The following is a 22,390-nucleotide window of genomic DNA, read 5'->3' as shown; positions in this document are numbered from 1 at the left end:
ATTGCTGAAATTATTGGCTGTAATATCCTTCCTTTAATGCATTTATATGCATTTACATTACGTATATACCATTTTTGTTTTATCATTAATAATATGTATATATATATGTATGTATAAACAAGTGTTCAAACATTTGGATTTTAATGTTCTGAAAAAAGTTTCTTATGAAAAGTAAGGCTGCATTTGAAAATACAGTAAAAATGCATCCTTGATCAATAATTTATTTCAAAAAGAAAACGAAATCATTTTAACCCCAAACGAATCATTTTGTTGCAGCTACTTTTCTCTGTGTATCCCTATCTGTGACTGAGGCGTTTAATGTGTTTGTGTCATCTCATCATTTAATATGCGCAGGCAAGTGTTAACTCTGAATGTGACAAATCCTTTTGCCCCAGCTGAGAGGCTCTCGGCCCAGGCAATAGGATGGCGCGTTATGTGGGTTCTTCCAACAGGAGCAGACGGGCCAGATGAAGCAGGGAATATGAGCCTAGGACCTGAAAAGACATGTGTCAGTAACACGGGGGGTGACATGAGGCGACACCCTCTGGTCCAGTAGATGTTAAGCCTCTATGAAGGTCTCAGCCTGAATGAATGAGGCTGAGGGATCTTTTGGACATTGCAGTTGATGGCAGAAGACATCTCCAGATCTCCCTTGCTGGTGTCTTCTGACTCAAACAGGCATGTAGGAGGCACAAATGTGGCAGGGTTTAGTGTAAAAGCTTGCATTCAGGGGTAGGAAAGAAAAGTTTAACCACCTAATTTTTTATGAACCCTCTTCTTTCACCCGTCTCTTTTTGGGCTCAATTTAATCGTCTTTCCTGTTTCACTATATGTCACTCCTTCCTGTTTGTGCTCTATTGTGACTCAGTATATTGTTTGTGTTTTTCCTAATGAAATGCAACGCTCATTACAATATACATTTTTATCTTAAGTTGAAATAACTTAAACATCCAAGTTGATTGCACTCAAAGATTTAAGGCAGGAGATCTTTTTTACAATGTAGCTATATAGAATGATAGAATGAAGTTGAAGGCAGTCAGATTATGCATTTTAATTGACTTTAGAAAATGTCTGTATAATTTCTAATCCGCTGGTTGTTTAAATGGACCAGAGGTCATTTAATAGCAGTAAGTGTGGGTATGATCTCTGGAAATACTGAGTTAAGGTGGTGATTGATGTGTTATTGTGGGAGTTACTTGTTTTGTCACCACAGAAGGTGCTTTTGCACCACCTCCACCTAAATAGGGTCTCTAGAATGATTAGCAACCCCCCAGTGCGTCTTCCCCCACTTTCCATAGCTGTTTATTGACAAATGAAATTTCAGAATGACTGACTGAACAGGCAATGTTCCATCTCTGTCATTACCCACGTACAATTGATCAGCCTTTGCTGGAGTTACATATTATAATCGGTTTTGAATTCATCTTTAAAAATTTTAATTTCATAAAGTTTTATTAAACTATAACCTCCTCTTTACAAACATTCAACTGGACAAACAACAATATAGAAATAGCAGCAGCATGTGAGAATGATGCTTCATAATTATTAACTGAAATATCTTTTTACTTTGGTCATTATGGAATGAATTTTATATATAATTACCGTAAATGCTATTTTGAGTTTAATTGTTAAAGGTGCAGTGTGTATTTTTAGCGACATCTAGCGGTTCGGTTGCACTCGAGGTACGAGTTGCGCATGAGCCCAAATGTGCGTGCAGCAAAAATGACATGATTGTAACCAATGTTGGGTTTAACTAATTACTAAGTATCGTTACTGTAATTTAATTACGTTTCCCTTGAAAATGTAAAGTAAGGGATTACTCTTCATTTATCTGTAATTTAATTACAGTTACTTCTGATGTATTTGAGGTAAATACTGTGTATAGATCAATCCGATCTCACAGCGATTCGTATGCATTTTATGAGGTGTCTAAATCGTACGACCACACTCGTACAAATTCGTATGAATTAGCCATCTTGTAAAATATGTATATATCATGAGATCAGACATAAAACAATAGTGGGTTTACCATCAAAATGTATTGTCTTTTATCAAAAAGTATGTTTTTATAATGTAACCCTCTCCACCTTGGTCAGTTTAAGGATGATTCATGCAATTTTATAGTATTTATTTGAAAGAATTAAAACCGATTCATGTCTATGCTTGTATTATTCAGCTGGTTGAGATTGATATGGGATTTTGAAAGTAATTAGTAATTAAAAGTAATTAAATACTTTTTAAAGAGAGTAATTAGTACAGTAATCTAATTACACGGATGAAGAGGTAATTAGTAACTAGTAATTAATTACTTTTTTAGAGTAACTTACCCAACACTGATTGTAACAGCGCGCGCCTCCGCATCTCCTAGACACCATTTACTACACACAATAGGCTTTTTTTCCCCTGATTTTGAAAACTCTTTGCGATCGACTTAAAATGCTTCCAAGATCGACTTAATGACTGCGATCGACAGGTTGTGATTCCTGTAACATACTGTTTTACGGTCAATGACAAGAGTAATAATCAGCTTTCTCGCGAACGTAACCAACACATTTATCCCCACATAGCAAAGCCATAACAACGCGAGAGAGAAGAACTAATATGAAACAATATCCAAATACATATTTTACGCCACTGACAAGGGACAAGTCACTTCTCATGGCTTGCTTCTAGCTTTCTGCTGCTTCTCTTTCAATGTATGAAGGAAATGAGCTCTGTAGCGCTGTTTGTTTGCTGTCGGCTACAGTCACAATATGTCGACCCTCATTGAAGGGGGTTCCCGCGGTTATAGATATAAACGTCTCTTTCTTAGGTAATACATACATTATGGTTTATTAAGTAAGTTCTTTGTACACTACTGAAAACATGTCATCTTGCATTTCTGTTAATAGATAGATAAAAATTTTAAACATTAAACTAACCTAAAAAAAAATCTATCTATATACGTAATCTTTCTGTCTGTCTGTTTATATTATTTTATTGAATGGAATATTGAACATTATTGAATATTATATAGCCTACACTTAATAAAACAATATTTCATTTTAAAAAAATGTAAATTTAGATATTTAAGAGGGTTAAAGTTCATAGTCATTTTAATTTGTCAAAAAAAATAAATAATAATAATCATACGCTTAAAAAAATAGATGTCTATGTCATATCTTCAAATATTTCTTCAGATATGTGATATATAAGTAAATATGTGGGTCTGGCATGTGTTACTGCCCAAATGGTTGCTATAGGACCTCCTGTTTGCCAGCCAGATCTTTCAACATAAGTGCTCTAATTGCTCAGAAAATTACATCCAATGCTAATTGCAACTGACATGGCCTGGCAGTACAGTGACATTGTGATGCCTCCTATCTTCCCTCCCTCCGTTTCTCCTCTCCTTCTCCAGATCCCTCTCCTATACCGTGTCATTCCCCGGTGACCGCAGCAATGCCCCTGGTGACCGCCTGCTGCCCTCTTCTTGTTGAAGCTGTCGAGTGCTGAGATGTCCCAAAGTTCAATCTTGTCATGCTCAGGCATCGCTTTCTGCCACCCTCTATCCATCAACCGAGCTGTTTGTGAACCATTATGATATGTGTGTGTCTGTGGGTACTCTCGTTTGTGTGTATGCGATGTTCTCACTGCTCCTTCATTCCAGAACACATCATCGCAGCTGCATCACCCACCTGTTTTTTTTTTTTTTTTACTAGCGTTTCTGTTTGAACGATTTTAAGACTTTGAATGCGTCCAGTTAGGGTCAATTGAATTGATTCAGTTCATCACAATGAATCATGAATCATAACTGCAGCTGAAATGAACTGAAATTGACCTTTCCAACCCTGGAGGGCCTATAGGAATATTTAAGTGGATTGCGTGTGCGCTTGTGCCTGTGTGGAGGTCTCGCGTGCGTATGTGTATGCACCGGCCCCTGCGGGCTGGGACGTGTCACCCCTTTGTCTCGTCACAGCTAATATGAACTTGAGCATCCAGGCGTGGAGCTGTGACAGATCGGCAGACAACCCTGCCCCCCTCACGCCTCTGCTCCCAGCATCCCTGCTTCCTCTGGCTCGCTTAATCTTAAATTAATTTCAGGTCAAAAACCAGCCAATCCCTGGCACCAGGCTATGATACCTTACCTGCCCACTGGGGATCACGGAAGGAAGTGTAACGTCAGATTAACAAGATAACACGTTGTAGACATGCGTGAGGATTATTTACAGCTGCGAGTCATGCTATCACAACACATGACTACATTTTCTGATCTTTAAGAGAGATAACACACACTACAATGTGATTAATAAAGAAACCTGTGAATCGGATGTGCGACGCTGTCAGTGAACACAAAATATTTGTGGCCTTTAAAAGTGACTCCTGATGCGTTAGGTCAAATGTTGGAAGATGATGTTATTTGACGTTTTTTCCACTTTTGACCTTTTGCACTAATGTTGCTGGAGATCTGTGGAGTGTTTCTGCTCAGTTGCAGTTCACGACGAGGCCTAGCATGCTGAGATCAGGGTCAGTAACCTCACTGGCAGGTACTTAACCTTTTCACACCACTGATTCAAACACGATGAACTCTGATTTGGAGTAGTGCTCAGATGTTAAAAGTGCTATAGCATTTTTCACAGAATTATTTACTAAGTAAATCAACTGTACACAATTTGAAGTTTATGTCAATACGAATGTCTACGATTTGTATTCTTTAATATTTAGTATATTTATTTTAACTGTTCTTTACTCAGTTTTTTTTTCTTCAGCATTAAACTTAGTTAAGTATGGATCCATCCGGAGGCCTACACATGACACTAACTTTTGGCCTCATTTTATTCATTTGTCACTTTTTTAGTTAAATTGTGACCACATTATATTAATTTGGCCATGGCCATTTAACTGAATTACAACTCGAGAACGAGTACAACGTGGCTGCAATTTCAAATTAATAAACCACAGCCATGAATTAATAGGGGGAATGAATTCTTTATCACGTTGCATTTATCTTTTGGCTAAACATTTTTTTAAAAAATAATTCAAAGTTGTAGGCCTGCGAAAAAGATGTCGGAGTAGACACCATATCCTGTTCGTTGTGAAGTTCAAAGTCTAACGTGAAAGCAACTTTGTAGTGACACCTAGAGGTACGGATGAGTTGTCATGCAATTACTATTTTCAAACTTTGTTTTTAGTAGAAAATCATCTTTTTAGTAGTCAGGCATGATTCATTTATTCAACAAGCACAAGTTTCCAATAGTAGAGGATTACAAAAATAAAGTGAGCAGTATTTTACTGGTCATTGTGATCTCAACATTTTTATCCTCACAAATCGACCAGATTTATATTTAATAAAACACCTTTTATTAGGCTCCTTATATGACTTAAGTCTTCATCTCATGTGAATGCAAATGATTTAAATGTTTTGTAATGGGGTCGGGGGGAGTTGAATTACAGAATTTGATTGTACTGAAACCATTGTCTCGGAATTAATCATGTTTTGATTTGTATGTTTGTGTGTGTATAGCCGCCTGACTGGGCAGTTGATGTCAAGCTGATGTGGAGTGACAGTGGGCGCCCTGTCTGGCAGGCCCAGAGTGCGGGCCACCATATTGCCTGGCTCCCCAGGGAGGACAGATCAGCATGCCAGCCTTGCCAGAAAGTGCTAATAGGCGCAACACGTCTTACTTTCACACATTAAGGCGAGCAAAGGGTGACAGATCGGAGCTGTGATACTGCCGCATGGAAAAAAAGGGCTGCGCCACCCGTTTGCCATGCGGCAACAGCTAATGATGAGCGCTGATAAGTTGCGCTACATGTCCGCCGAACATCGAGCTGAAATGCATCCTGACAGATGATAGTCACTAGAGTAAATAAAGCTAACTTACAAAAGCACCTAGCTGATAGCAAAAAGTTGTTTAAAATTAGATAAAATGTGGATGAAACATGCTGATTTATTCAAAATGTTTATCATTTTAGATAATACTGCTGTTTTAGCAGGCATGACTGGGGGAGAGTGAGTCACTTTTCTTGTCAGTGGAAACTCATGGTCATGCTTAACTCTTCTCTACATGAGTGCCACATGAGTGTGCCACCAACAAGGAAAGGGGGTTAGTGCAAAAACCACAACTTGGTGAAGGTGAAACCGCAAAGCCTAATGAAACACGATGGTTTCCAAAGATGTTGATTTCATCTATGGACCTGACCTCTAATCTGGTTTAAAAACCATATATGTGGGGGTTTAAGGTCAAGAAATGATGCACTGACATGTGAATGATGTTGGTGTCTGTTGTGTTTCGCGGATATTGCAAATATAGACACATACTGCAATATAACCCTCAAATCTCTTTGATGAGGTCGTATTGTTTCCAAAAAATTGGGGTCATCTGGGCAAAGGTTTGAGCATGAGGAGGTTTCTTTCATATGTGCATTGTGCAATATTTTCAGCGTGAAATGTGCCGTAAAATATGTAACACACTGCTAAATGGTATTTTCATATTCAGAATTTTTGTCTTGTTTTCAAGTACAGATCACAACATATGAAGAGTTCAGATGCAAAAGCCTCTAAATGCCATTTGAAATTTTCTTCTAAAATGATCATTTTTATCAAGCTTGTATATTTAAGTTCAGTAATTTCACTTAAATGGCAATGAAGATTACCTATTAATTGTCATTTAAGTGAAATTACTGAACTGAAATATACAAGCTTGATAAAAATTGTCATTTTAGAAGAAAATTTCAAATGGCATTTAGAGGCTTTTGCATCTGAACTCTTCATATTAATGAAAGAAACCTTTACTTGGGAAGCAAAAAAAAAAAAGTTAATTTAAGCCGAAAACATGAGGGTCGGAAAAATATTCTTATTTCAAAGGGATACACTTATTTATAGTAAATTTTATATTATTGATGTTAGCACTGGAAGACTAGACAAATACTTTTCTTAAAATCACTTTTTGCAGTGCATTTCAAAACAAACTGATTAAATTTAATACAAGCTAAAGACAGATGTGTTGTTTTTTTTGAGCAAATCAGGAAAGACAACTAAATCTTTGAAACGTCTCTCTTGGCACTGTTTAGTTGTGTAATTGAGGTCAAGAGAACATCAGTCATGGATGAATAACTGATCCTGAAAATAATTGACTCAATTATCAATAGCCTAACAGATGACTCCACGTCATTTAATGCTACACATTATTGCCTTTCTCTTAATACCTTTTACTGACATTTCGGTCTCATTTCCCTGTCACAGGGCCAGAGATGCAGGGAAGGTTTATACTCTTTGTCTTCATTTCAGTGTAAAACCCTAATAAATAAACTCACACCCTGACTAACACTACCCTGTTGCCCTCTCCTTCCCCACTTCCCCCCTCTTGCCCCTTTCCGTCCCTCTCGCCCAGGGCCACACTGTGCTCGCTGAAGCGTTTTGTTGAGAGTGGTAGTGTTTGTCCCGTCATCAATAGGAGTGAGTTACACAGGTCAGCAGTTCAAACGCAGGTCACAGCTTCATGCACTGTGTCGATGCCTCACTCTGCCCTGATTGGTTCATTGTGCCAACAGATTCACTTCTACTCCCCGCTGTTTGATCCCTGCCCTGGTTGATCCTTTATTTAGCATATACCTCATTTTGTTTTACATGCAGGACATTTTCTGTTGGTTCTCGGTGGGCCACATGTGATTTTACCGGTGACAAAATATCTGAAAACTGGGAAAAGTTGTCACAATAATCAACTATGCCACAAAGGTTGACTGGTCGATCTATCTATCTATCTATCTATCTATCTATCTATCTATCTATCTATCTATCTATCTATCTATCTATCTATCTATCTATCTATCTATCTATCTATCTATCTATCTATCTATCTATCTATCTATCTATCTATCTACTATCTATCTATCTATCTATCTATCTATCTATCTATCTATCTATCTATCTTATTACTATTTGTATATCTATTTGTTAATGTGTTCTGTGTGTTGAGCTGTGAAAGATCTCAATCTTCTGATCTTCCTGGCCATCTAGTGGAAAATGTGGGATATACAGAGATAAAAAAAAGGCAACCGAGATTAAGAGGGAGATGTGATAGGATGTTGCTAAATGGAACTAAAAAATGCATGACTAATGCTTAGAATACTAAACCAAAAGACCCTGGGACCAGTTCATATGACAATCTTTAAATATGATTGGTATTGTTATCTTAACTCTGTAATGGGCTATTAAGGAAACAGACAGATACGGCTGGTAGCTTGTGGTCACTGTAGCTTTATTTGAGGGTTGCCAGGCCAAAATACAAAGCATGAATCATGTTTTATAGCTCTATGCACTTTTACGTTTTCTTCATTTTTAGGTATTGCGAAAGTATGTATATTTGAATATAAAAGGTACTCAAAATCTAGAAGAAGCATTTTGAGGTCATGCGATGGAAGAGTTAGATTATTAAGTGCTAATCAAGCCAATTTAATCCTAAAACCTCCAGGGATTCATACAAGGAAGTAATTCAAGTTTCATTTAATGGTAATTTTCAGTTAACATTTACCGACGGCATCCATTACTAGCAGGTATATGTTTAGTGTTCCAGCATGACAATATGCCTCTGCATAATGTGAGATCCATAAAGAAATGATGCACTGGAAGAACTTGACTGATTTGCTAAAAGCCTGCAAAAGCAAAGGTAGGACCAACTTCACATTAATGCACACAGGTTTGAAATTGAATGTTCAACAAGCACATATGGATGGATAATGTAAATAACCCTTAGACATTTCTCCATATAGAACCTGTTTGGCACACATAACCTTTTGGGTTCTTTAAAACAGTTTGTACATAGTTTATGTAAATTTTTATCCATATTTATTTTATTTTTTTGTTATCCAGGGTGACAGTAATACATGTATTCCGATCCGATTCACAAACATTTTTGGATTAATCCAATTGTTTACTTTTGACCTTTATTCCTTTTGTGGAAGGCCTTAACAAACGTGTGAAGATGATAACAGTAACACGTCAGAAGAGATATTTGTGTTAACCACTAACACCAAGCTCTATCGCCGAGTGTTCTGTTGTACTTTTTAGACAAACTTTAGACAAATGGAGAAAAACACAGCTAGACATGTACATATATATTGCTATAGAGTCAAGGATAAAAACTATCACAAAACAATAAAATCTATTTAGGGGAATTTTAAAAACTTTCCTCAAAGCAAATTTGTACTCATTATAATGTTAAGAATTAATTACAATTCATAAATTCAAATTAATTATAATTCATAAATCTTGGTTTTGATTTCCCTCTTTGCTTTTGTTTTAATTAATACTCCCAAAACCTAAGTTTGACCCATATCTGCTGAAATGTTTGAGGTATCTATGTGATGTGTTTGTGTGTCAAAAAAGAAAAGCAAAGAGAGAGAGAGAGAGAGAGAGAGAGAGAGAGAGAGAGAGAGAGAGAGAGAGAGAAAAGGAGGAAGAGAGAGAAAGAAAGAGTACTAAGCTCTTATGGAGAGTATGTGGTTTTGAGCGGATGGGCGGGCCATCCTGTGAACTTGAGAGAAGTGTATCTCTCACTGAAAGTGTGTATGCATGTGGCACAGAAATAACACAAAGGGTCGGATGTGGGGTGGGGGGAATTAGAGGAAAACAGATGAGAGTTTTAAAAAAACACTTTCTAAATCATCTTCTCACTGTGAATTCAAAGAATATAAACAGCATAATGGATTAAAAAAATGTTTTGTGTGTTGACAATGGCTTTAAAGTGCAAGTTTCTGTGTGAACGACATAAACGTCGAATTTGAGAAAACAGTGCCGTCATGCGGATGCGTGTTAAATATTCAGTCTAATGCCGCGTTCCACGCAACCTGTAACCCGTGTTTTTCCAACCTTATACCTGTGAAAGTGCACTGGAACTACAGTCAAACCCGTCACTTCCCACCCGTGAACTCGAACAAGATCGATGTACTCAGTTACGAGCTCTGATATCACATAGCCCGCGAAGCCATACAAAACAACAATGGTTTGTTTACATCTAGCTACCACAATTCCTTGCACTCAGGTAGTTTGGCGTGACTGGCCTGGCCCTGGAATGCTACAAAGTCGTGAGTTGTGGTTTGAAGTCTTGATTTACGTGCTCAAAAACCTGCCTGGAATGCAGCATAAGTGCGTAGTGTTTCTTTACCAAGTGACATCGCCAACTACTGGCCAGGCAGCAGAATACATTGTTTTTAGTTGTTTGTTTCCACAGATCCGTGTGTACAGGGACCGTTTTGACAATGTTGTCTCTATGCAAAAAATGCAATGGAAAAACTTTTCCATTTTTAGTACATCGTTGTCAGGGAAAAGTACCCAAAAAATCTAAATGTCCATGAAACAGAGTTTAAATAATGTTGTTAAATTCTACGCGTGTTCTGTTGTCTACATCTGAGTCCCTGAAGAGTAACGTTCAGTGTGCTGCAAGTCCTGTAAATCATGTGCGGACCAGTGATGAAAGGAGAAACATGGATAAAGTTGAACTGCTGGACCTGGATGATTGTGAAGTGTCAGAGGAGTGGAAGGATATGGCTTCTGAATCTCATTGAGAAGTATGAGTCAACCTTTTCACGTGGAAAAATGGATTGTGGAGAATTTTGTCCACAAAATCTACTCGTTGGGCGAGAAGCCATTTCGACTCCCTTTTTGACGTATGGCCCCCAGCCACTATGATAAGCTGTCCACTGCTTTGAATGAGATGGTAGTTTTAGTGTGGAAAAAGAATGGTGACCTTCGTATTTGTATATGTAATGACCTGATCATTATCAGTCCTGTTATTTTGTTTATTTCTGAAATATGTGGGTTATTGTATTTTTTTTGATAAAGTGTTTAATGCATAGCCTAAGATTTATCATTTATGTGCTGTTCAGATGTGCCTGTTGTGTTCAACAGTTGTTAACAAAAATGTTTTAAGGATGGTTCATTACATAAGAGAAGCTCACTAATCAATCAATGTTAGAGATTTAGTGATTTAAAAAAAAGTATCCTATGAACTATATGTGAAATCCCGCGAGATACGAGAACGAAAAAAAAAAACAACAAAAAAAAAAACGGACGGCGCACGTGACGAGAGTGAGCACGAGGGCTATTCTGCTAAAAGAGTTTCGTGTATTATATGCTTAAGTTGGACTAATTGCTTTAAATTGGACTAAAAATGCTTTAAGTTGGACTATAATTTGTTTACCGCACATCACGCTCTCGGGAGAGGGGTTTGGCCTGTGAAACTGTGACCCACTTCGGGAGATGTGTGTTTTACACTGTGTGGTGGAGTGAGTTTAGAACTGTTAGCCTCTCCGGCTAAGTTAGTTCGTGGTTTTGCAATCGTCGTGGAAAGGACCGCAGAGGCGCAGACACGTCGTTCGATTGTTGTACGAGAGGAGACTACATCGGGAAGAGTTTCGCTGGCTGATGTAGGTGACCGGAGACCGTTTGATTATGAGCGCTGGACCGGAAGAAGCTGGTTAATCCTCGCTCTGCCGCCGCAGACGCCGTCGCTTGAGGAGAGAGAAAGTTCCAGACTCGGTGGGATCTGTGGCTTTCACTTTACTCGTGGAGGTATTGTTGTTGTTTTTTCCACTCTATAGACCTTATGCACCAGAGAAACGTGGGCGCCGTCATCTTTAGAATAATTGTCTTTGAACTTCCGTTTTTGCGGTCGCTCTGTATATTTCTGGCATCGCTGTCGAGGAGTAACTTAATTAGCTGGTGAAGTGGATTTACTTATTGTAGAGTTAACAAAAGTTATCATGAGCATTGCAAGGCAGATGTCTTAACAAATTTTGACCGGGAATTTCATACGAGCTGCAGTTCATTCATACTATGCAAGATTGTTGTGGAAATACAGACCGGAAGTCAAAAGACAACGAGCGCAGCGCTGAAAAGGGGCGGGGCTACATAAGGTCTATTCATATGCCGCGTTCCAGGCAACCTGTAACCCGTACTTTCCAACCTTATACCCGTGAAAGTGCACTGGAACGGCAGTCAAACCCGTGACTTCCCACCCGTGAACTCATACTAGATCATGTACTACTCCCAGTTAGGGCTGTTAATCTTCCTCTATAATACTATTCGAATTCCATTCCATATTTTATGTAATATTCGAATATTCGAATATTAAATGCTCAAATTCATCCTATTATTAATATTTACGACATTACATATTCTTATGGATCGCCAATGCCACTATAGCCTGTGGTTGTTGTTACACGTTCTGTCCACTAAAGGGACATCTAACATTACTAATAAACATTTAGATCGCATCCATAAACCAGCTATACAGCGTGGTAACCTCGAAAATCCACCAGTATTCTAATGATAACTTAGCTCACCTTATTAGATAGGCTCCTTACATGTTGGCTAATAACTTTTTTTAAAGCTGGTTCTCAGACATTGACAGCGCTGTGTTTGACTGATTTGTGCAGCGGTGTTCCAAAGGGCAACATGACATCATGACTTTTGTGTCAACATACAATCCACTTTCAATTCAAGTGGCGTGTTATCTATACGTATTTTTGAGCCATTTCATGAGATCAGTTTGCAAAGGGAGAGATTGTGCGCGGGACTAGCTAGCTTTCGTGTGGCACTCGCAAGGTCTCTCTCTCTCTCTCTCTTGCATATATATATGTAACGGAGGAGACCCGGGTTCGAGGCCCGCTCGGAGCGGGGCGAGTGGGACCCGGGTGTGGGGGTTACATTGGTGCCGTGACCCGGATGAGAGTGAGGTTTAGGGGGGTGAGTGTAACGGAGGCCCCAGCCAGCAGTTAAGAAGGTTTCATACTTTATACGTACTTGCCTCATCACGAGTATGGTGAACAGGGTTACACTGATTTTAGACGGCTGAATACGAAGACAGTGAAGGACGCTTACCCACTCCCACGCTGGGAGGCAATGCTTTCTTCTCGACCATGTATTTGACTTCTGGCTTTTATAATGTACTCTTGTTTGAAGAGCATCAGAAGTACACCACTTTTTCCTCTCCTTTCGGCCTCCATGAGCACAATCTTCTACATCAGGCTACCTCAGTCCAGCAACCTTTATGAGGATGACGATGTCCATTTTCGGGGATGAAAAAATTAAAATTGTCAACACAAGCCTAAACAAAAATAAAAAGGAAAAGTTCTACACTGCCCACCTCTGTTTCACTTCTTTGTGCAGACTCTCTTTCTATAGGCCTTTCCTCCTGCACCTCATATTGTAGTCAGAAATAGTAGGTACACAAGTATAAATCAGGTAAAGTTAATTATGAACTTACACAATGTAAAAATCACATCAATCATTAATAAAATCCCCCCACACTCATCACTGACCTGCTCAGATTTACTCAGCACAAAATTCACAGACTTCTTCATCCTGTTCTTCAAATCATTACTGAACAATGTAGCCCGTGTAAATTATCCTGCCGAAAGAGGCCACTTCCACCTGGGTGTAGGCTACCTGGTTTGTAACAATGTTTAGGTAGGTGGCACATGTCAAGTTTAAGTACACATGGATGGCATAAACATTGCCCAGAGCATCATATTCCCTCCACTAACTTGTCATCATCCCACGGTGTACCCTGGGGCAATCACTTCCTCAGGTAAATGGCACACACTTACACGACCGTCCATGTGATGTAAAAGAAAACTGGACTCATTGGACCAGGTGACCTTCTTCCACTCCTTAAAGGTCCGGTTTCGATGCTCACGTGCTCATTGTAGTCACTTTCGATGATGGACAGGGGTCAACATAGGCACTCTGATTGATCTTGTGGACAATTTGGTCCTAGTCAAAGTCGCCCAGATCTTTATTTCTTGTCAGGAGATCATATTCGCTTGATATTCAAATGCCTTGGCTTGTGTATATATATATATAAAAGCATAAGCAGCACCCTTTTCAACTAAAACATTTCCACTAAATTCTTTGTAAATTGTCTCCATTCATTTGTGAAAATGAATTACTCTAATGGGTTATGATATTCCCAATATTGTTATCAGGATAGATTAAAATGAAACATGATTATAATGTGGTGTAAATTAAATATAAAAATCTGTTGTCATCTTATTAAAAAAAAAAAATGACACCCAATCAGTGCATGTTCCAGTTTATTTGTATATTATTTACAGAAGACTTTTTGACACAATATGCATTCATTTTCAATGTTCTTTTCCCCCTCTTTTCTTACAGAACCTTGTTGCTATGACAAAATATCTCTACCCCATTATTGTCCTCTTAGCTCTTTAAAACGTTTGGCGAGTTGTCGCGTTATCCCTGTGGAGGTTAGTCCTGTATGGTCAAGGAGCCATATTCACAAAGTTTTATCCCCTGAGTTATTTAAGAATATCACAAAAAAGTCACACACCAAACTACAGGGAAAAAGAGAGACCATTTATTTTGAGCATCCAGAAAAGCATTCAGGCTAATTTGTCTTTGCATGAGAAAACACTGTTTTTAGGAGCAAGGAAACAGCAACAGCTCTTTAAATAACTCCTGAGCGAATCTTTGTGAATAGTGGCTGAAGTTTTACTTTGCATCTACACTGCATGTTCATGGACAAGGTTGCAAGACAAAGAAACTTGTGTGTGATTATGCAGAAATGGATTGTCTTTACACTTTAGCTGCATTCCATGTCTGCACACTACCCATTAAATTCCATGTCTGCACACTACCCATGTTCCAGTTTTGCACCGTATTTCAATACGCTGAAGTGAATATCATGTGAACAGAAATGAAAAACAAGCAGGCTGTGTCTTTGGTTGTATTGATGTCATTTCAGTTTATCCACACCTGTTTGTTAGTCTTTCATGGAATAGTTATTGGTGACATCATAGACGATTCATATTTACAACATCTGGGACGGTATTTTCCAGAATATTACCACATAAAATTAGACGACCAATTGGATGAAACCTCCTCCACCCAGTTTTTTGATAGACAGCGTATAGCTTCTCATTTTGCTCTTCGCTATATTTGGCTTTATAATTTTGCGTGTGTGCACCAGCGATGACTTCTTTGTGCCACTTTCCCGTTTTAGTTCCTCTGTATTTGGGTTAGTAGCATATCCAATGCCCTCGATTTCACTAAGTCTGCAGAATCAGGGAAAGTAGCAATAAAGAAGACTTTTAAACACTAAGTATAGGGTACACCTGAAGGAATCAGGGAAAGGAAGATACCGGTAGTTAGCAAATTCAACTGGGTAGCTTTATCGTTTGGATTACAATAGAAAAACTTTAATTAGCAGTTCCAATGGTTTAATTTTAATCTTTAGCAATCCATTTGCTCTTATCAGAGCTTGCAAAATGCATATCTACATTATATAGCTGCATTTACAGGTTAATACATATAATTGGCTTTAAATACAGGTAAACATTTACAATACATAAAAAACAGATAAAACTGATCACGCTCTGTGATGTGATCAGAAGAATATATTATTTTGTCAAAGCAATTTTCTGAAATAATTTACATAAAAAAAAAAAAAACCATCCTACAGAAATCACAGTATTTCTGTCTTGAGAAACAACAGTAACTAGTGTTTTGTCAATGTTTGGTTAAACCTGTGTGTACAGAGCTGCAATCATTATGTATATTATGAGAGGAAAGTTTTTAAGAATATCTTAGGAAAGAAAAAATATCTTCCCTTTTTGTACAGTCGGACACCCTGGAAGACAAACAAAATAGATGTGATTGTGAATTTACAGATAATTACAAATAACCTAGTTTTTTTTAAAGGGAAGTCCTGCCAAACTAAGATGTATATATTAAAAAATAAATTATATCTATAAGGTTTTACTTTTTTGCCTTAGTGTTAGTAATATTGGTAAAGGTAAACTAGATATTAAGTGCTTATATAAAGTGCTGAAATTCAAATGATGCAACCATTGGCCATGTGTCCAATATTCCCTCATACTTATCCTGTATAGCTCCATCATATCTTCTCAGTTCACCTAAATATGGCACACAAAGTACATTCTGTGACCATATCGAAGTGTAATGCAAACAATAATGATAACAGTAGCTAAAAGCTGAAATCAGAGCCTTAATAATGCAATATGTTTTACTTTAGAGAGCGAGTTTCGTTTGGTGTGCGTGTTCAAAATTGGAAGTTACCAATTTCAAGAAATGTGTGTCAAAGCGTGTGTCAAAAGATATATAGAGTTATGAGCCATTCATTACATATCGTAGCTGTGTAGGTTATCATTGATCTCTGTTTCACTTAGCAAATTGCAAGATTGGCCACAGGTGCATCAACTACATTCTGTCTGAAGGCACCCAGCTAAAAATACCAGGAGCGAAGAATGAAAGTAACTGCGGAACAATGGAAGGTCATGGCTGGGCTGTGGGTGTCAGATCTTGCTGTTCTCCAGGTGTGAGTCAATGTGCTTGATCAAGGCATCATCAGGGTAACCAACAGGGAAGATTAGCTGGCACAAAGGGCAGCTCCTGACGTCACCCTCCTCCTCGGTCTCCATCCATAGCTGTAAAGGGCACAGTGATATGTTTGACAGCCATAATGTTTAAAATCCACCATTAAAACGGATATAATAAAGGTGAAATGTGTATTTTATTCAATGTTACATTGAATAAACATCATCTTTCCCAGCTTGACTGGCACAAACTAAATATTGATTTCCCTGAAATGGGTCAACACTGTTTCTCTGTGCCACTTTCAAGACATTTCAGTGTTTATTAGAGCAGCCAGACAGAGCAACATCATTCGTTCTAATTTAAATTTAATCGGAATTACAGGAAAATGACTTTCCTGAATTACAGAAATTTGACAAACAATGTTTGTAAAGCAGAAAGCATATATTGGCGACATGTCAAACTTTAAGGACTGGTCTAGCCTGGATGCCCATCCGAACCCCGCCCACAACATTTTTTGGTCGGGAAGTTCGGTCTGGACTAGATCCATTGAGGAGTAATTATGATTGGTTCAGAAATCGGTCAGGCCAATCAAATTGCCAGAGCGGCCTTTATACGATTTTGGACATGATCTGCAGTTACGTAATCATCACGTTCTCAAAGAGCACTTGGGTTGAACTGGCTTCCCTCAAAGAAGACTCAAAGAAGAGAATTGAGATGTTTAGATTCCGCTGTTGTAAAAGAAATCGACAGCGCATTAATTTTAAAAGACAAACAGAGAAATGTAATTAAGGCATTTGTCGATCGGAAAGATGTTTGCCGTCCCTCCTAAAAGCCCTGTGGTTGTTGTGGTTTCTCCTTTGGTCGCACTCATGGAGGACCAAGTAAAAGAAACAACACTCATTTTACAACTTCTTCCAGCATGCATGCGCCACTTACTGTGTTGCTCTGATTGGCTGTAGGTCTATCCAATTGAGTGCAGAGCTTTTCTTTCCTGGTTCGGTTAAGACACGCCTCATAATCAATGCCCTGTAGACCAGTATCAGACTCACATTCTGACTAGAATATGAGTATTATTATGAGTATTAAGTCAGGCTAGGATTAGTCCGCTCCAAAAAAAAAAAATTCGTATAATTTACTAACCCCCCACGTCATCCAAGATGTTCATGTTTTTCTTTCTTCAGGTGAAAAGAAATTAAGTTTTTTGAGGAAAACATTCCAGGATTATTGTGGACGAATGGGATCAAATTGCAGCTTCAAAGGGCTCTACACAATCCTGGCCGAGGAATACGAGCCTTATCTAGTGAACCGATCGGGCATTTAAACAAAAAAATTATAATACATTTTAACCACAAATGCTCGACTTCACGTATTACGTAGTCATGTTGCAAGGTCACGTGTGAGGTAGGCGGAAGTATGGAAAACTATCTCATTATCTCCAACCTCAAACTCATCCGATATCGTTGTTTTACTTTTTTTTTGTAAAGGGTGTTTGACTTTATCTTTGCACATTTGCTTTGTAAACACAGGTACTTAGGTACTTCCGCCTAACGTGTGACCTTTCCAACATGACTACATAATGCATGAAGTAGTAGATGTCACAGAGCTTGTGGAAGACAAGAATTTGTGGTTAAAAAGTACATAAAAGTATACAACAGATTGTTTCGCAAGATTCCTAGCTTCCTAGATTCCGTTTCCCTTATTCCTAGGCTGGGATCATGTAGAGTCCTTTGAAGCTGCATTAAAACTGCAATTTTGACCTTCAACCCATTGGAACCCAGTGAAGTCCTCTACATGGGGAACAATCCTGGAATGCTTTCCTCAAAAACCTTAATTTCTTTTCGACTGAAGAAAGAAAGACAAAAACATATTGGATGACATGAGGGTGAGTAAATTATCAGGAAATTTTAATTCTGGAGTGAAATAATCCTTTAAGATTTGGCTTCATCAAGTCACTATTCAAAGTTTGTCTTAAACCTTTCCTTTCTAGTTATTAATTACACATATTATCAGTTCATTTGAATGAATTGATTTTTTTAAAGCATTCTGAATGCTGCACAAGTTTAAGGAATTCAGTCTGAAAACATATTTGTAATTCAGTTTGGTTATCAAATGGTGCAGAAATTTCACATTTCACCTTTATGTTATTCTCAACATAGGCTCATTGGAAAAATGTGCCTCTCCACCTAAACTCCAAAAAACATACCTACAGATACAATTTACTACAGTTTCCAGCTCAAATAAACAGTAGTGACAGTAAAACACCAATAACTTTCAGTCATTTTTACACAGATTATGATTACATTGGCAGATTATCAATTAATATCAATTAATTTCACGTTGTGCTTTGCACAATAATGTGTTATGATAACCAGCTTCACATAAGCAGCTTCATGTGCCTGTTTTTTTTTTTTTTTTTGACATAGTAAACTTACTCGGTAGCTCACCTGCATAATTGCGCTTGCAATGCGTCACGAAATGTGCAAAAAGCAAAGTAATATCATTTCGCAGAAAAGTTTCCTTAGGCACGTTTTTCCAATGACCCTGGGTTGGTTATTCTGCCCATTGATTTGCTACTCACGTTGATGGACGGCCACGACTGGGCGTGCTCTGCATGCAGGTATCCAGGTGGGTGGCAGCTTAGGGTGTTGGGACGGGAAGGAATGGGGAAAGCCGAACAAGAGGCGGGGCCTCTGGAGCTCGATGAGGGGCTCGACACCCCCAGTGTTCGCGGTGGACTGATGGGATGAGGGCAGGACCATTCTTCCTCATCCTCTGAGGACTGAGGAGGCTGTGGGGATGGATGCAGAGATCCTGGGCTGGGCTGAGCCTCGAAATGCAAGTGGGACACATCCGAGTGGTGGAAGGACAGCTCCCTGGACAGCCGTGGAGATTCAGCCAATCCCCCATCGCCAGATTGAGAGCCCTGTCTTTGAACTAACATGTGCTGGCTTCCTCCATGCTGCTGCTGCTGTTGTTGCTGCTGTTGCTGTTTCTGCTTGTGGTAGCTGTCGACATAAGGTCGAGGTTTCGGCAGGGTGGACACTGGGTCCAGAGTAAACCGCGGCGGCCGTTGATAAGCCGATGGATCGGCTACTTCAGAATAACTGCGTCTTCCTTGGAAACTGGCCCTCAGGTGGTGGGAAGTGGGCCTGCAGGAATAGGAAGCCGGCCCATCGCTGAGCTCAGGAAGAGGTGAGCGTCGGTGCATGTCCGGAGACAGACGCTGCAGGATAGGGGAGCGCCGCTGGGGCACAGGGGAGTGGCGCTGTTGGATGGGGGAGTGACGCTGTTGGATGGGGGAATGCCGCTGCGGAATGGGCGAATGCCTCTGGTGAGGGACAGGAGAGTGGCGCTGAACTAAAAGATGAAAACAAAAGTAAAAAAAAAGCTCTATAGGTTAAATATAAGCAGTAAGACATTAAACATAACCACGTTGGATAAATGCTTGAGATCAGTGTTAATCTTGTTACCAAAATAACTTCTAAAAGTCAGCATGAAATTAAATGTTACTATACTATTTATTCAATCCATGTTATTATGTTTTACTTTTTCATTTTTTTTTTATACCTAGTAATCTTGAACTCGACCTTCTGGTCAAACAGCTGACTTCTCTCTGGTGACGTTTCTAATTTTGCTTAAACTCACCTCTGCAAGTTGGCATTCATCTACCTCCATTATGGTGTGTGACGCCCAACCAACAACTGACAAATATGAGTCACCGTCCTACAGTTATTTCTGTTTAATCTCCAACAATAACAACAATAACAAATACGAGACAAAACATGTGCATCATGACGATATTTAAGCAATTTCAATTAAAACTGTTGACGAAAATATGCCACAGGAACTATTAACAATGCACTAACAATGTTTTTTAACAATAAAAGTGTAGAAAAAATATGATCTTTTCAAATAATTCAGTCACAGTCAACAATGTCAAGGATTGACCTACAGTACATGACCCATACGAGCTGAAGAGTTAATGTACACTGAAGTGCTTTTTCTAGCGTGTTAATTAACCCACTCAGACACATCCTATGAACATATGAGATGAATCAGATTTAAATACACAGTTAGAATGAGCAAGTCATATTGTGATTATGCACTTTCCGTAACAACAAACGTAATAGCATATGTAAAACATGACATTAAGCCGTAAAACATGGGCATATGACATGAAGTATCTGTTAAAATAATGTGGTAAAATTCATTTATAAATAGTTTGAATGTCTGGTTAGATTAAAGGTAACATGGTTCCTTTTATTACCGGAAGAATATCTTGAAAGGCAGTGTAAAGAAAATAGTCCCTAATGGACAGATAGACGTCTGTAATGACTTTCTCTTCCCCCTCGCATTTCCTCTTTGAGATATTTCCATATTGTTTTCCTGTGCATTCACCCCTAGCATCTGAGGTAGGCTACTTCTACACAAGTTTTTGACTAGTAACGGGCATACAAGATCTTGTACAGAAGAAGCATTTGTCTCTCAATAATAAGTATAACGTGCATATACTGAGCTTCCTGCAATCGCACGCAAGATTGCAATCAGCTACTTCGAAAAATCAGTCTATCTATGAATCAGTAGGTTTTTTTTTTTTTCCCATCCGCTTCTGCTTTTTGGTCTAGTTTCCTATATCAAATAGGTTGTGTGGTTGAGTGCAGAGGTGCTAAAAAGATAAGGGGGGACTTGTTTATGTTCTCAAACTCTAAAGAACGTGAGAGGCGATCAAGACATCAGCAAAAATATTCCTTGTGGAATACAGCGAGAGCAAACAAGCATGCAGTGCTAAAAAAAGCACATGTTTACATACACCCTGTGCTGAATTTTGACAAGGTTGACAAATTGGTTCTATAGCAAAAGAGGTTCATTAAAGTATGAAAATATGATTATTACCTAAATCAGTTGTTTTTGACATTACATGGCAAATCTTTTGAGCATCTTTAAGTCAGGTTTGGCAGTCGATGTTTTAAATAATCCCAAACGACTTAATTGAGTGCCGTGAGTGCCACATACTGATATATATTAAATTATTGATTTCTTCTTTGCAACCATGTGAACAGGCTTTATCCAATTTTGGGATCTTGTACCTAATCGAGCCAGTTTCATTTAATTCAGTCACAGACCTCTTTCTCCTGTAAATGAGATAGGCAAACCGGTAATTGGTTTTATGCACAGCTTCACTACCAATTGCAGAAAGCCAATTAGACAGTGTCTACGCACTTCTGGCCGATTGGTGTATATTCATGACTGTGTAAAATATAAATACAGTTGTTCAAATCTATACATCTCTGAATTAATGTATACTATGAATGTCTTGTCCTCATACCTGGGCTAACCGGCTCCTGTGAGGCTTTCCGCAATATCTCGGTCTGTTTCGAGGTCAGAGTCTGTAACTTGCCCAACTCCTCTGTTAGCTCAGTATAGGCCAAAGCCAGATTGACTCTGTATGGAGAACAGGAGAAAAAGAGAGAAGAATGAAAAAAGAAACAGTTTTAGTTTTAAAACCACAAAGTTTAACCATCTTTGCCATATTCTTGCTATATCCACAAGTTTCCGAGGGGCGCTCCTGTAAAAAATAAAGTGGGCGAAACTTCCGGTGACCCGGCGGAAGTAGCATTCCAATGGTATTTTGTGTGTTAGTTAGCGAAGAGGCTAGCTGTTTTTCTGAGAATTATTTTACTATTTAAAGACGCAAATCTTTATGAGAGATGTCGTTACGGAGCTCAGGGACAACATGTGCTGCTCGCGGTTGTATGTATAACCGGACTAAACTAATTTAGTGGCTTAAACGGGATTGTTTTGAACATAAGCTGAAAACGAAATCAGAGTGATTCTGCCAGAGCCCGTCTCTGATCCTGCCAACGACTGTAGTTTCCATCACCTCCCAAAAGACGACGAATCTTCCTGTGTACATTTGTTTAAATTCTTAATATTCTATAAACTCTATCAGCATGTGTTTGGCTGTTCGCTACTGATGTTACACCTAAACTCAGGATCTAAGCCTGTGTTGACAGAATACCAAATGTGCCAGTTAATGTATTCAAGTAGCACATT

At 38.7% G+C, this 22,390-nt stretch overlaps 1 protein-coding gene across 2 annotated transcripts in view; it reads right to left on the bottom strand.

Annotated features, from left to right (window-relative positions):
* Positions 1-14,056: 14,056 nt before the first annotated feature.
* tbkbp1 (TBK1 binding protein 1) overlaps positions 14,057-22,390 on the bottom strand; it is a 47,572-nt gene continuing 39,238 nt past the window's right edge. For both annotated transcript variants that reach the window (XM_039664901.2, XM_039664900.2), the window contains 3 exons: positions 21,663-21,778; positions 18,915-19,693; positions 14,057-16,446 (listed from right to left, as the gene is read on the bottom strand). In XM_039664901.2, the coding sequence (XP_039520835.1) occupies positions 16,315-16,446; positions 18,915-19,693; positions 21,663-21,778 (1,027 nt within the window). In that variant the 3' untranslated portion in view covers positions 14,057-16,314. The remainder of the gene's footprint in view (positions 16,447-18,914; positions 19,694-21,662; positions 21,779-22,390) is intronic.

The sequence above is a fragment of the Pimephales promelas genome, chromosome 17 (genome assembly GCF_988280905.1).
Source record: "Pimephales promelas chromosome 17, fPimPro1.hap1.1, whole genome shotgun sequence".
Classification (NCBI taxonomy): domain Eukaryota; kingdom Metazoa; phylum Chordata; class Actinopteri; order Cypriniformes; family Leuciscidae; genus Pimephales; species Pimephales promelas.
The sequence above is the reverse complement of the archived record's forward strand: the minus strand, read 5'-3'. Positions and strand labels throughout refer to the sequence as shown.